We start from the raw sequence: 15290 nt of genomic DNA on the forward strand, positions 1-15290 counted from the left end.
ACACTTGACACCAATTGACCTAGTCCCAAATTAAGCAAAGCTTGTACTAGGCAACGGATAAACATACTTAAATAGATAAATACATACATATCAAACATCCATGACCCTAGAACAAATATTCGTATTACTCATACAAATATCTGCCCCAGCCGGGGATCGAACCCGGGGCCTCAAACTTCGTAGTCGGGTTCTCTAACCACTTAGCCATCCGGTCGTCAAACATATCAGAAGGTCACATTGTTAAGTACCCTTCTTCGCGTGTTGGTTTATTTATTAGCCATCGGCCAATGAGCACGTAGCAAGCAATTGGTTCAAATTTTACTTAGCAAATCCATGTTACTACTGCGCATTATAAAATAAAGGCTTGCAATTAAATAATTAAGGCAAACGTAACATTAATAACACATACACAGGGAAAAAGCAACTTTAACTTAGTTACTGCCACAACTTCAACAACCAGCAACCAAGCAAGTCTTAAAATGGATTTAAACTACGATGAACTATTTAAAATATCCATTTGGGCATTGAAAATAAATCGCTCCTATCCCACGATACCCAACGACAAGATATGGTTTCTTACTATGATACCCATGCACGGCTTTTTCTTCTTTATATTCTGCTTGCTTCTCAACAGCACCATATGTCACGATTTAAAGAACAATAATTTCTCCGCCGCTTGCACTAACGGAATCTTCGCTGTCCTCTTCTTTGTTGTGACTTTCAATTACACTGTGCTTTTCATTAAGAAGCACGATATCATTACCGCTATCAAAAGAGTCAAACGTGACTATGAAGCTGCCAAACTATTGCCCGAAGAAGAGCAAGCTATCGTAGTTCAATACGCTAAGGCAGCTAATTGGGTAACAAGAGTTTGGGCCTTGACATCATGCATTACCTTTTCATCGTTCCCTATGATTACTGTAATCCGGTTCATTTATTATTACTGGATCGGAGAATTCAAACTCGTCTTCATGTACGATATGACTTATCCAGAAGCTATAGAGACGCGCAAAAATAATGTTTCTATGTACTTTTTTTTATTGTTTGCACATACATATTACGGATTATACACGTTGCTGATGTATGTAGGGTTTACGCCTCTAGGGTTGATATTTATGTTGCACGCGTGCGGCCAGTTGGAGATAGTAAAGTTCAGGATTAGCAATTTGTTTAATGGAGGCCGTTATGAGCCCAAGGAGATACGGGAGCGTCTGAAGCATATTGTGATGCCGTTGCAGGAAATTCTAGAGTAAGTACCTAAATAATAATTTATTGAATCACGCGTTACTTTGCGGAGGTCCATATCAATGAACTAAAAGAATTTCCTTGCTCACCCGCGACCTTACGATAGCTAAGCTTATGCAAAATATGCGTGTTCATGCAGTTCCTCCACCTCCACACTGTAAGAACACACACAAATCACACAAACCCATCTATCACCACCACCACACTACACTGACGCGTTTCGAACTCAACCAGAGCTCATCATCAGAGTGACACAACCGTACACCATGCTACCAGTTGTTAGACTAACGAACTACAACCACCGTTTTAACTTGTCACTGTAACTCCCCAAGTACCCACATACGTTTTATGAAATAAAACAAACCTACCCACAAATTATTAATAAAAAAATTTAACCGTCCTTCAAAACTACCTTGATTTTTATTTATTTACTGTCAAGGCATGTTTTATTAACTACCATTGCTGAAATTAGATCCAAGCCGTAGCAAGGGAGATGAAACTAAATTTACCTGCTCATTAATAACATTACTGGTAGCATGGTGTACGGTTGTGTCACTCTGAAGATGAGCTCTGGTTGAGTTCGAAACGCGTCAGTGTAGTGTGGTGGTGGTGATAGATGGGTTTGTGTGATTTGTGTGTGTTCTTACAGTGTGGAGGTGGAGGAACTGCATGAACACGCATATTTTGCATAAGCTTAGCTATCGTAAGGTCGCGGGTGAGCAAGGAAATTCTTTTAGTTCATTTACCTAAATAATGTCTTCGAGTAAGAGTGGATTTTATGACACAAGTATTTAATTTTTATAAAAAATTATATTGCTCTACTTACATGGGACTGAGTTTTGAGATCATATCAGTGATATCAGTATAGAAAAATAGTAGGTAAATATCTATGTATCGATTGCTTTAAAACTACTTACAGCTTAGATTAGATTTTTTAGAAAAATATGGCTCTGTCCATTGGAGGACAATTTTGCCAGTGTCTAGTAGGTTTTGCCGTTGTACGGTAAAAAAATTCTAGAAAACGAAATATGAGAGGTAATGGTGGATGAACGATGACAGCGCGAATCTATGAGTCTACTTACAGCTTATTGTTAGATTTTCGCCTAGTTGACGAAATAAGTGAGAGCTGTCATTTTGTACTATTTTACTCATATTTCTTATTTATTTTTGGCCATTGATTGATTGATGACCAATGATACTTAAGTAGTCGTTATATATTGTTTTTGTAAAGCGGTTCGTCGTTGTAACTGTCGTGAAATACTTTTTTAGGTTCGTACATCTTCTAAAGGAGACTTTCAGAGTAATATACGAGGTGTACATGAAAGCTACGACCATTGTTTTCCCAATTGCATTCTACGAAATTATTGAGGTGAGGGTTACGAAAACATTCATTTATCTTAGCACTGTTCCTAATTGATATGGCAGTTAGCGAGTTATTTTAATTTGGTTTTAATGAGTGTACAAGTCGCTTTAGTGTGACGGCAAGGGCGGAATCACGGCAGCGGAACGATCAAACTTATTGGTCTAAACTCTAACGCCATGATTTCAATAAAAATAATTAAGAAGTCGCTTTTAGAATTCCTTAGCCAATATGGTAAAAGAAAACCGTCTGTTAGTTTATTGTTTTGTCTGTCTACGGCGTAGCCTCTTAATTTTGTTTTAGTAAATTTCTCTTGCAGTCGTTTAAAGAAGGTCATGGTAGTTTTGAATACATGACATTTATCGTGGCTGGCTCCGTTCTCTGCTTCGCCTCGTGTTACTACAGCGACTTGCTTATGGAAAAGGTAAATTAATTTAACCTAAGTATATAAATTACTAGCTTTTAATCATCTTCCTGTCTAGTCGACGAGTGGTTATAATACTCAATACATAATTGCTATCCCGTGGAAAATATGCAATTTTTAGGGATAAAACTATTCTATGTCCTTCCTATCTCCGAGTCTTATAATATTTGCATACCAATATAACAAATGTCATCTAAATCGGCTGTTGTTGCTGTTTAAGAGTGAAATGGTAACAACCAGACAGTTGGACAGACCGAGTTACTTTCGCATTTGAAACATTAGTCATCTTGAGTTTGAAATCACGACCCGAGGTTCTACATATTGACTGACCTGGGATCACAATGTTATTTTCAGTATCGGATGCGGTAACAGCTGGGCTACTACGAAACTCGAAACTCGAAGTTCGTGTCGTGCGGTCCCTCTGACACTTATACTATTTAATACGAGAGCGAGAGGGACGGTACGATACGAACTTCGAGTTTCGAGTTTCGTTGTAGCCCAGCAGTATTGGATGGGGGAAGAAAGAGATGGTGCATGCGATCGCGAGTGAGCGCGCTAGACAATACGGCTAAAGACTATAATATTGACGACCGAATGGCCAAGTGGTTTGAAAACCTAACTACAAAGCTTGAGGTCTCGGGTTCGATTCCCGGTCGGGGCAGATATTTGTATGAATAATAATAATACGAATGTTTAATCTCGGGTCTTGGATGTTTAATATGTATTTACGTATGTATTTATCTATATAAGTATGTTTATCCGTTGCCTAGAATCCGTATTACAAGCTTTGCTTAGTTTGGGACTAGGACAATTGGTGTCAAGTGTCCCATGATATTTATTAATTTATTTATCAATAAAAAATTACAGCATTACAGTTAGAAAAACAATGCACTGTAAAATTCAAATTACAAACATTAATTCTAAATAACAATGTGTTATACAGCGTGTTATATTGAACATTCGAAGGGTCAAACGAAATTAGCTCAAGAAAAATTTGACCAAAGTTGATGTAAAAGTTTAAAATGAAATGTAAAATGTTGCATTCGATTTGTTTGTTGTAGGGGGATAGTGTCCGGCTCTCAGTGTATACGAGTGGCTGGGAGTGTCACCCGGACAGCGGCATGCGCCGGACTCTATTGATCACGCTCTCGCGCCTAGAGCGCGATGTAGCCATCCGGACACTTTTCCGGACCGTCAACTTGGACGCATTTTCCGAGGCGAGTTTATTCCTGAACCTTTGTTTGATGTTTTTAACCCCCGACGCAAAAAGAGGGGTGTTATAAGTTTGACCGCTATGTGTGTCTGTCTGTCTTAAACGGGTGGACCGATTTGAATGCGTTTTATATTTTTTATGTTAAAGCAGGTTTTCTAGCGATGGTTCTTAGATATGTTTTATCAAAATCGGTTCATTTCTGTTTATATTTTGTGGTACCCAGTAAAAAGAAAATAAGGACCACATTATATAGTTTCATCGGTAAAATAAAATCAAATATACGTTTGCGTTTTTATCTAAATACATTTAATTGAATGAAGGGTACTTTATTTTCATTGTGTTATATTGTACTTCTTAATAAAACCATTTTTGTGACACGGAATATTTAAAAAAATATTATTTTCGTTTCACCAGAGGTGTCAAATTCAAATTCAAAAAATTCAATTTTCTGTCACTTCTGTCAATTTTTTTTAAATTATCGATGAGGCCATTTTTTGTCTTTGATGTGTCAAGATGTCCAACATAACGCCGTCTATCAGCAGCTCAACAACTAGCAGACTGCTAGCAAGCGTTTATGAATCATACTTCTTGACAAACGTCTAACAAGCTTAATCAGTCTGCTAAGTAACAGACCGATCAAACCTCAATTAAGGATTTTTTATGAATAAGGCTGTTAGGGTTCGCCAGACGGGTTCAAGTCGTGGCTATACGGAAAAAGTGTCCTACCAACCGCCCCACTAGGGCTCCCAACTAAACTTCCGAAATCTTAATTACTTGTCTACGCTACGCCAATAGTAGTGAGTGGTGCCATATCGCAATTATCATACAGATGGACATGGAAGACGTGGTGGCCAAATGGTTTGACCTATGGCTTCTCGAGCAGTAGATCGTGAGCGTAATTCAATGGTATATCTGAAGTTCCCAGTCCGCACTGGGCCCGCGTGGGAACTAAGCCCAAGCCCTCTTGTTCTGAGAGGCCTATGTGCTCAGCTGTGATGAAGATGATTATGATGAACTAATTTGATACCTATGGTTTTTTTTTCAGCTCTGTCATCAGTCGTACGCTCTCTTCAACTTGATCAATGCCGCTTGGAACTGACTAGTTTAATTTGAGTATCAGTTAGCACTATATTGGCACTTACCTACCTACTGAATGGGAATTAACTGAAATGCACTATCTTATTAATTAAATTGCCACTATCTTTGATTGGTTCCTATTAAACATTCCTTGAAAAAATTTGCTTTGTTTCATTATTTAATACTGTTACTATAATAGGTCGACTCACAAGAGCTGGCACGAATTAATTGAATTAGTGAATGATAATGATTATTGTCTATTCATAAATAAGTGGAATAATTTGAAGACATAGACATCCTGTATTAGTAGTTATCATGAGTTCGTATAGTATGTTGGTAAATAAACAGTATGCTGCATCAATTCTAAAAGACTCGAAGCTCGACTATGGAAAGAACAGCCAAGAAGACAAACCTTAAATGACAAATTTCTGTAAAAATAATACATACTTACCAAATACCGTAAACTGCTTCAACTTTGCCCTCTGGCTCCAAAATTGCCTGATTCGATTTAGAGTCGATAACTCAGCACTTTAGGTTTTTAAACTTTGTAATAATAGTAGATAAAAGTTTAAAACTATAAGAGTGCTAAGTTATCGACTCTAAATCAAATCAGAATCAGGCGGTATATACTTATCAATGTATTGAATCAGGCGTTACTTTGCGGAGGTCCATATCAATGAACTAAAAGAATTTCTTTGCTCACCCGCGACCTTAAAAGTCTTTAAAATATATATTAAGTACTAATAATACATGGAAACGCTTCATTTACCCATCCTCGCTCAGCACAGCTCTAGTGGAAAAAGCTCGGTGGAGCGAGGATGTCTATGATAAAGCGTTTCTATTGGTTTATGATCCGACAAACACATCCCTCGCAACACATCCTCGCATATAATTATCTGGTGGAAACGTAGTCTAAGTGGGGGGCGTTCTACGACAGGTTGGGAAGCAGATGATTCAATAGCACCTAGCAATAAATGCACTTCAAACGCACCGATTTTTTGTTGAATTTCATTACATTGGAGTCTAATAAAATATTTACCGACAGCTATTCATTTGTCATTATACGAACACCAATCGATTACATTTCTAAGTAGGTAGAACACTCGATAGATAACAATTTACGTAAGTCAAAGCTAATTATTACAATAAAATGTAATGTCGGCAGATAATCACACCGATAACTGGATGATTTGGAGCAATGTTTCAAGGTTTCGAGGGATAATAAATTTATATAAATGTAGCTGTATTTTATTTAGTTCTTTCCTTTAAAAAGTTAAATTTGATTGTATATTATTGCTTTATTGTTATGTAAGTATATTGTTATTTTGTTGACGACAGGTAGGTTTGCTATGTCCTTCAAAACCCGAAACAAAAGGTCGGTTTTCTTTTTCTTTCTCATTTGAATCTTCAGGAAAACGAAGAAAATCGACGTGTCAAGAGCGACATTAACATTTCTAGTTATATACAGTAAGTATACCTAATGTACGATCAAGAACAAAAATTATAACTATTTATTCTTAAATAATTGATTGTTCCAGGAGTTTCTTTACGGAGGTTCATTTTTGACCCTGACCCCTTGCTTGCTTGTCTTGTGTGCTTATTTTGCTTTTATCTTTGAGAATAAAATCATAGAGTTCGAAACATGTTAAAATACCTATTGCTGTTTGTAATGGTTACTTATAGCGCTGTGCGTTTAACTATCGATTAAGCGAAGGAAGACCTTTTTGCATTATAATATGTGTGTCGCACAGACAGCTGTCATGTACGTGTAGTAAGATCGCGTTCAGGGGAAAAAAAGAGGTAAAAATTAGTAATATTATTATTACTACTCTCTCGTCTCGTCTACTCGTGACCACGGCCACTGTAATGTTGCCGAAACGTCGAGGTAAATATTACTCGTGTGTGTTAGCGTGATATGTCCTGTACGTGGTATTTTGACTATGAGTGAAAATCACGAAAGTTTAAGACATTATAATATTATTATTGATAATAATAATTATTATTTTTAAGGTAAAATATTGAAATTTATTTCCTCTTACATCATGATCACATTAGGTATGTCGATATAAGGAATGCGTCACGGGAAGGAAGATCTAAAAACACTGCCCCCCGCCTGCTCTCATAGGCAATAGAGTCGTAAGCATCTAAGTTTTAAATCTCTTTGACCGTTCATCCACTTTTGCTGCTGACTGTACCTATCACTATTATATTTTGAAGCAGTCCTAACACGATAACTGTACAGTACTGTATCCAATACTATGTTTTCGGATCAGTGAATCAGCTTGTAACATAGTTTTAGTGCTAGTTCTAGTCTTAGTTTTAGGTGGTACTTATGGAGCCAAAATAAACCTTTCTTTCTTTCTTGTTTTTGCCACTATTTCGCGTTTACTAAACATTATGATTGACAGTATCTGTACTTTCACCTGAATACCGTAAAATGTGGTTCGTGCTTATCAACAATAATTTATCTCGTATCTAATCCCTGACATATCTGTATCCTGATGCGATTAATTGATATTTTCATGTTTTAACTTATTTACAGGAGCTGAATTCCAGTAATGAAATCACAATTTGAACTTAACAAATTTTTATCCTATGGATCATCGAAAAATACGCAAAATTTTCATTTAAAAAACCAAAAGAGTGGAATGATGCGTTCCTCTTGCAAACCATTAGAAAAAATATCTATTAGTGTCTGTAACTTAAACAATTATAAGTAATCTAATCGTTTTTAAATCAAGCTAAGTGGTCATCTACCAGGTGAGCGAGGTATCCTGTCTTTTCGCATAATTATTGTTTGTCAAATGTTTCATTTGGCAAATGTTTAATTTCCCAACTAACAAATTTCTCCGAAAACAAAAAAAAAACAGTGTATTTTCTTATAGATTTATAGAGCAGAGTAGGTTCATTAATATGACTTGGGAAATAAAACATTAAAGAAATGAAACATTTGGGAAAATATAATTTTATTGTGCGAAATGGCAGAGAACCCAATTATTAGGGTTCCGTAACCAAAATGGCAAAAACGGAACCCTTATAGTTGAGTTGACTATCTGTCTGTCTGTCTGTCTGTCCGTCCGCGGCTTTGCTCAGGGACTATCGATGCTAGAAAGCTGTAATTTTGCACGAATATATATTATGTAAACTATGCCGACAAAATGGTACAATAAAAAATTTTTTTTAGAGTAGTTACCTCCAATAGACGTAAAGTGCGGGTGATTTTTTTTCTCATCCAATCTTGTAGTGTGGAGTATCGTTGGATAGGTCTTTTAAAACCATTAGGCGGTTGCTAAAACGATTTTTCGATTCAGTGATGCGTTTGCAAATATTCAAGTTGAAAGTACATTTTTTTATTAAAATCGAGCGTCCCCCCCCCCTCTAAAATCTAAACCTGTGGGTGGAAAATTTTGAAAAAAATCAGGATAGTATATTAAACTTACAAGGAAAACTATAACGGTTAAGTTTTCTTGAGAATTATTAGTAGTTTAAGAGTAAATAGCAGCCTAAGGTATAAAAAATACGAAATCCTTAGAAAAAATATTACTTACTCCAGTTTTTCGTAATGGCTACGGAACCCTATTTTCGGGCGTGTCCGACACGCTCTTGGCCGGTTTTTTAATTAGTTTTAAATTAAATATGGTAAATCAGACTTACCCTTTGCCAGGCACAAGGAGCCCAGGGGTCACTGGAGATGGGCCAGCATTGTCAACCACGTGAACAGATTGTTCAGAACTTTCCGTCACAATCACTGAGTCCTGCTGCGTCATTTTGACTTCCAAAATCACTGGTCTAAACACAATCTAAACACAATTCGCTAAATTAAAAAAATATTCTGCTTAAAGCAAAGCAGAATATTTTTCTAATCCAACGCGCGAAAATTTTGCTGTTCGAATTTTTAATTTAACACTTTTTTTATTTTTTTTTGGCTACGTGGCGATGCCTTACTAGGAGCTGCAGCCAAGTGGACGAGCGACACACCTTATCTGGTATAATCGAATAATCCTTTATTTTATCATTGTTATCGTTAATTGCTTGATTTGCGCCAATAATTTGAATTCCCTCTCGATGACTGATTGCTGCGCTAAGCACACTTCAAGGATATTCTATTAAAATTACATGTTATTGAAACTTTAGTAAGATCAAAGTAAACTGTCAAGAAACGGGACAAGGAACGTCATTACAACATAGAAACGGCTATGTTACACGTAATATCATCAAAGTTAACTTTTTTCCATTTAGAAGATGATCCATTTCCAAAAATACCTACATCCTATTTGACTGCCACCGTTTTTTAATTTAAACAATCACACATAACATGATGCTGCCTGCTGATTAATAATTCATGATATGTTTGAATAGGCATATGGATGTCCTTAAAAAAATCTTTACCTATAGCACTTTTCAATAATCCTGCTCCTGTAAATTAAAATAATCACTAAGAAAGAAATTGCATAACAGTTTACAAAAGACGATTGTTAACGCTGGCCTTTATGCGTCAAGTTTTTGTTTATTCAAGTGATAAATAGTATGTTAATGCAACACACAACATTAGTGTGAAACGAGTGGGAAACATAAAATTTGACATACAATAAAATTATTTTCTTCACTTCACGACAAAGTTTTTCTTTACGCTGACTACCGTGTCGTGATCATTTTTACGACAATTAGTTACCGCTTGAAATGAATGCAAAATTAAGGGCAAAAAACAGAAGAATACAATGCTGTTTTAATCCAGGGTATAAAAACTATTTGTAAGGAAAATTCTAGTCAAATTCGTTGAGCACTTTTTGTGCCATGGAATATTAACTAATATAAAAACATCACACACTTTATTTCTCATTTATCACACCCATGACCCAATTACTGTAGGATTAGGGTCGCACGGTCCAAGGTTAAAAAGTTAATTGTTAATTCTTATGGTTTTGTAATTACCCAAGTCTGTGCAACACCGCCTTACAGTTTTCAAACCACTAGTTACAGTGGAGGACATTTAATCGTTTGCTAGAGTCAAAATATACGATGAAATAGATAGGCAAAAGGCGTGCGGCGATTTAGATTCCTCTACGTACACTACGTGCCTTTAATTTGCCGGCGACTTAAAGCTGGTCCGAGTGATCGAGGAAATATCAGATTGTCACAAGTTGCAGGACATCGACAGAGCTGTAGTTCAACGAAAATGAACTATACTGAGCGGTCAAAAATCTGGCCCTCAAATGTATGCAGAAATAGATAATTTTGTATGTAGAGTGGGTCAAATTTTGTGCCGCTGACTATATTATTTCGTGCAGCCGCTCGCGCAGTACGAGGTTAGTGGAAAACCAATGCAGCGAGTGACGGACGTGCGGGATATCGGAGTACGCCAAACTGCCGATTTATCTTTCCGTGATTACATTATTAGTATCGGCAAGGAGACGTTCGTAATCTCGGTTTTTTTTTATGCGCCTAGCAAAGACTTAGGCAAACGAGCAAGTGGGTCTCCTGATGGTAAGAGATCACCACCGCCCATAAACATCTGCAACACCAGGGGGGGGGGACTTCACGAGCATTTTGGCAATGCGAGCTATGTCTGCGGCTCTCGTAAAGAGTCGCCTCGAATTATAACCAGCCGTTATCTGGAGTCCACGTGAAATGAATATATTCGTTAATTTAATTTCCTATTTATTATTATGGCCCCGCCGGAAGACCAACGGTGACTCCAACCCGGAGTCCGCATTTATGCTGAGGCGGGACCTTTTCACTCACACATATAAAATTATATATTATTTTATATATTTCATTTCATATTTGTAACTTTTAACTATTTTTGTAACTTTGGTGTGCTACTACATTGTGAATAAATTTTTCATTTCATTTTTTCATTTATTTTAACGTACAGTGTCAAGTGGGTACAGTACTACTTAAATAATAGGTAACTACCATTATAAATAATTTTACCTTGTTGACGAAAGATGTACAAAGAGGACTTATCCGCTACTTTGCAATATTACCTCTACAATTTCCTAATACGTACAAACTAGTTACAACTTACAAAAAACAAAAGTAACGAGGACGAGAAACGTAAACGCTTTCCTCCACAATCATTACGCGATATTACCACAACACCACGTTGCACTGAAAGACAATGTTGTTACTCGTTAAGCCTTTACGTTGCTCATATAATAATTTTGTATTTTCGCTTGTATGTATCAAGTATTTTGTAGTTTGACCGGCCTCACTTAGTTGTTCGCAGTAAGTCTTTACTTTTTGATCTGAGCCCCTGGCCAAAAGCGCCAGTAGCGTTTAGTTAATTCTACGCTATTGTATTTGTAGAATTAACATCAACATTAATAGACTTCCGTTTATCAATTTCCATATATGGAACCATTAAAATAAACATTAGTATATAATAATATGTATTTTATAAGATAAGTTACTATAACTATTTCGTTGCTACAATTACAATGTGGCAGGCTGATATTATTGTGATAAGGCAGGCAACACTACAAACGTCAAACAAACGTCAGTCTGCTTCTGCAGTTCTGCAGTCGACGCAAAGCGCAAACAAATCTTGTTTCGTTTGCCTGATTTTGTTTGCCATTTCCACGTAAAGATAAGACTAGAGCGACAGATTATTGATTAGAGGGTAGTTACAAATATTCCAGTGCAATTCTCTCCTGCTGAGCGCACGTACATTCATTTCATTGTCGACCTATTCCCACATCAGGCTATAATATTGTACTTAAATCTGTTACGTGTACGGACAGAATGTCGCTGGAAAATGTTTACGTGAAGGAAGAGCCGGAATGGGAAGAAGAGTGTGGTGAGAGCGCTGAGGCTTCTCAAGAAGACTTATATCCCAAGCACGAGTTCAAACAGGAGTTGGCTATTGGGCCTGAAGTCCATCAACCACAAAACGTGACCTATTTAATCGAAGGTAACTTAGTCACGTACGAAATTAACCCGTACAGCAGCCTTTTTTTAATATTCTTACCTTTTATTTCAACCATTACTGATTTGATAGATCAATCACTGATCAATTAAAATCATTAATACCTACTGATTAAAATTAGCTTAGGATTTCAATTTCAACCTCCTCAATCTTCGTGACCATCATTAATCTTTTACCATGTCAGCAAAAATGTGCCGATGTGCTAAAATAGTAACCCTAACTCCCAACTCTTTTCTAATTTCAGTGTCAGTGAAACAAGAAGTCCTTGATGTAAAGCAGGAGCCAGTAGAGCCTATAGAAAACAAACCAGTTGTCTGCACAACTTGTCATAATATATTTGAAGATGAATCAAGTCGTGCGAGTCACACATGTACAAAGATTAAAGAAGAAATTGATCTGGATAATAATTCACTTCAAATAGAAATTGTGAAGCTGTCATGTGATCTCTGCGAATTACAGTTCGAAGATGAAAATCTCTTGGCAGCTCATGTCAAAATGCACACAGCAGAGAAACTTGAACCTTATCCTTGTGATATATGCAGTAAAAGGTTTATGACAAATGATGAACTTAAGCTGCATGTCACTGTTCATAAGGTAGGGGAAGCATTCTGTTGCGAGTTGTGTAGCAAGCAGTTTCGGCGCAAGAGTGCTTTGAAACGGCACATATTCTTCCACACAGCTGAGAAATCGTATTCCTGTGAAATCTGTGACAGGAAGTTCACAACCAAGGCATATCTAGCTAAACATATGTTTGTCCATACTGTAGATAAACCGTTTACATGTGAATTATGCAATAAATCGTTTCGGAATAAATCTAACTTGGATGTACATAAATTTATTCATACAGGCGAAAAACCATTCTCTTGTGAAACTTGTAAAAAAGTGTTTAGACACAAAAATACGTTAAAATTACATATGCGACTCCATACCGGTGAAAAGAATTATTCATGTCAAATTTGCTTTAAACTGTTTAGACACAAGTCTAATTTAGTAGACCATCAGAGTTGCCACAACAAACTGAAACCATTCACTTGTTATTACTGTAACCAATCATTCCCACGAAAGGGTCAAATAAGGAGGCATTTGCGAAGTCAATCAAGAAAAAAAGGAAAGAATCATATTGTATGTGAAATTTGCAATACACCATTCGCACATTGGTGCCAATTAAAACTACATAAAGTTATACACCCAGTGAAAAAATTGCCCCAATTGCACTCGTGTGCAATCTGCAGCAAACAGTTCGATAAGAAAATAAACTTAGCTCGTCATGTACGGAGGCTCCATAAGGCGAAAAGGTTTACTTGTGACATCTGCGATAAACAGTTCACGTTTGCCTCTGACTTACGGCGGCACGAGCCAGTCCACATGGAAGAGAAGCCATGCCCGGTCTGTGAAAAAAAGTTCACACACAAAAGTTCCCTCATACGCCACATGCAGACGCACGCAAGAGGGTTTGCGTGCGATATTTGCCACAAATCATTTTCAGATTCATCTGCTTTGGACAAACATAAAGAAAGCCACACAAAGGATACACCTCATCAATGTGAATTTTGTGAGAAACGGTTTGCTATGAAGAGGAGTCTAGTTCGCCATGTAAGGACTCATACAGGAGAGAAACCTTACTCTTGTAAAATTTGTAAGAAAAAGTTTTCAGAAGCAAGCTGTGTGAGAAGACATGCACAGATTCACAAGAAAAAACCTTTTATCCAACCTACAGTGTAATGTTGCTTACACATGAGATGACACTATAACACAAGCTGTGGACATAAGACATAAGTAAGCTTGCATTAGTTCAATTACAGGGTAGGCAATGCTAGTTAACGCCGTAGCAACGTGCCGCCACCCCCGACAGCAAAGGGCCTACTCCGAAATTCGAAAATCGAAGTTTGTATCGTACCGTCCCTCTCACTCTCGTATTAAATAGTATAAGTGTCACAGGGACGGAACGACACGAACTTCGATTTTCAAATTTCGGAGTAGCCCCGCAGGATAGGCAGCCTACCCTGCTGCCTACTCAATGCACCGCCTGTAAGTGGATCTTACGGGAAAAAATTGTATAGTGATAAATATCTAAGTTTACTTGTTTTCCAGGTTTATGTACAGTTTTAGGTGTTTCCACTAGAGATGTGCGGCAATGTGTTTCGAGGAACCAATGTGTTGAACCAATAGAAATGTTTAATTTCCCTATCTTCGCTCTGCTGAGCTGTTTCCAAGCTGCGCTGTGCGAGGATAGGAAAATGATGCGTTTCTATTGGTTCATGAAAAAGATATTCTTCGCACATCTCTGGTGTAACCGCAGCCTAATCATAAAAATAAGTAACAGCGATATATTTTTGGAAGGCGCCTAACCATTTTATCCAATATAAGGCGGTACGTTTGCGCAGGTAAATCTTGAGCAGTCATTGGTCAAACTGGCGCGCCATTGCGGTGACCGCCATTTTGTTCGGTGCCGCGCCACAAGACACTGCCGCGGTTAGTTTATCTGTGTAAATGTAATCATTCTTAATTTCAGATTATATATATTAGTCATTAATCTTTTTTCATTCCCTTGAAAACGTGTTAGTGTGTGTAATTTATTATGAAATACACCTTTAAATATTGTACACATAATCTAAATTATTATGTTAAGAGATTACTTAACCGCAAATATACATAGTGATAGTGTGTATAAGAAATTAATAAATAAAATTCTGAAGAGAAAACCACGTCTAAAAGGTCTGACTGCGATAGGGTCGCCATGACGCTGTTCTGTTGGCTACCTTTATTAAATTACTCCTTTTGAATAAGATAATCAATAGTTATGGTGGTAGATTAATTTTCTGTTAAAATTTAACATGCCGTATTGGTAAATAACTTGATCTATGGCACACAATAATCAAGTATTATCAGCAAAAAAATAGTAAATGTCATTAGCTTTTTTTTGGCAAAAACTTATTGCTTGTAAGTTTTTTTTGTTTATATAATTAAATTGTTTAATACCATTTTTATGGACTATCATTCATCATCACTACAGTTTCGACTTCTGGAATTCCAGAATATTTCA

The 15290-nt window shown here is 36.9% G+C and overlaps 3 protein-coding genes across 4 annotated transcripts in view; 2 read left to right on the forward strand and 1 right to left on the reverse strand.

The window, feature by feature from the left end:
• Window positions 1–9301, reverse strand: part of LOC141437372 (unconventional myosin IC-like) — a 131421-nt gene extending 122120 nt beyond the window's left edge. The window contains exons 1-2 of one of the 2 annotated variants that reach the window (XM_074100676.1): window positions 9265–9301; window positions 8974–9119 (exon numbers count right to left, since the gene is read on the reverse strand). In XM_074100676.1, coding sequence (XP_073956777.1) covers window positions 8974–9086 — 113 coding nt within the window. In that variant the 5' untranslated portion in view covers window positions 9087–9119; window positions 9265–9301. Of the gene's footprint in view, window positions 1–8973; window positions 9120–9188; window positions 9208–9264 lie in introns of those variants that run through there. The other variant, XM_074100677.1, reaches the window with a different exon arrangement.
• Window positions 457–5471, forward strand: LOC141436738 (uncharacterized). The gene is made up of 5 exons (XM_074099764.1): window positions 457–1249; window positions 2515–2614; window positions 2925–3029; window positions 4091–4246; window positions 5288–5471. Exons 1-5 carry the CDS (start codon window positions 480–482, stop codon window positions 5339–5341), a joined length of 1185 nt encoding a protein of 394 aa, XP_073955865.1. The 5' UTR covers window positions 457–479; the 3' UTR covers window positions 5342–5471.
• Window positions 9302–11821: 2520 nt separating the features above from the next.
• LOC141436715 (uncharacterized) lies at window positions 11822–15231 on the forward strand. The gene is made up of 2 exons (XM_074099739.1): window positions 11822–12232; window positions 12492–15231. The coding sequence occupies exons 1-2, from the start codon at window positions 12064–12066 to the stop codon at window positions 13967–13969; spliced, it is 1647 nt and encodes a 548-aa protein (XP_073955840.1). The 5' UTR covers window positions 11822–12063; the 3' UTR covers window positions 13970–15231.
• Window positions 15232–15290: the final 59 nt, after the last annotated feature.

Source organism: Choristoneura fumiferana, chromosome 17, assembly GCF_025370935.1.
Source record: "Choristoneura fumiferana chromosome 17, NRCan_CFum_1, whole genome shotgun sequence".
Lineage (NCBI taxonomy): Eukaryota > Metazoa > Arthropoda > Insecta > Lepidoptera > Tortricidae > Choristoneura > Choristoneura fumiferana.

Bases quoted from the DNA above. Each gene is read 5' to 3' on its own strand.
- LOC141436715 (XM_074099739.1), top strand. From the start codon at position 12,064: ATGTCGCTGGAAAATGTTTACGTGAAGGAAGAGCCGGAATGGGAAGAA. The intron at 12,233-12,491 runs GTAACTTAGTCA...TTCTAATTTCAG, and splicing joins CGTGACCTATTTAATCGAAG to TGTCAGTGAAACAAGAAGTC.
- LOC141436738 (XM_074099764.1), top strand. From the start codon at position 480: ATGGATTTAAACTACGATGAACTATTTAAAATATCCATTTGGGCATTG. The intron at 2,615-2,924 runs GTGAGGGTTACG...TTTCTCTTGCAG, and splicing joins CATTCTACGAAATTATTGAG to TCGTTTAAAGAAGGTCATGG. The intron at 3,030-4,090 runs GTAAATTAATTT...TGTTTGTTGTAG, and splicing joins GCGACTTGCTTATGGAAAAG to GGGGATAGTGTCCGGCTCTC.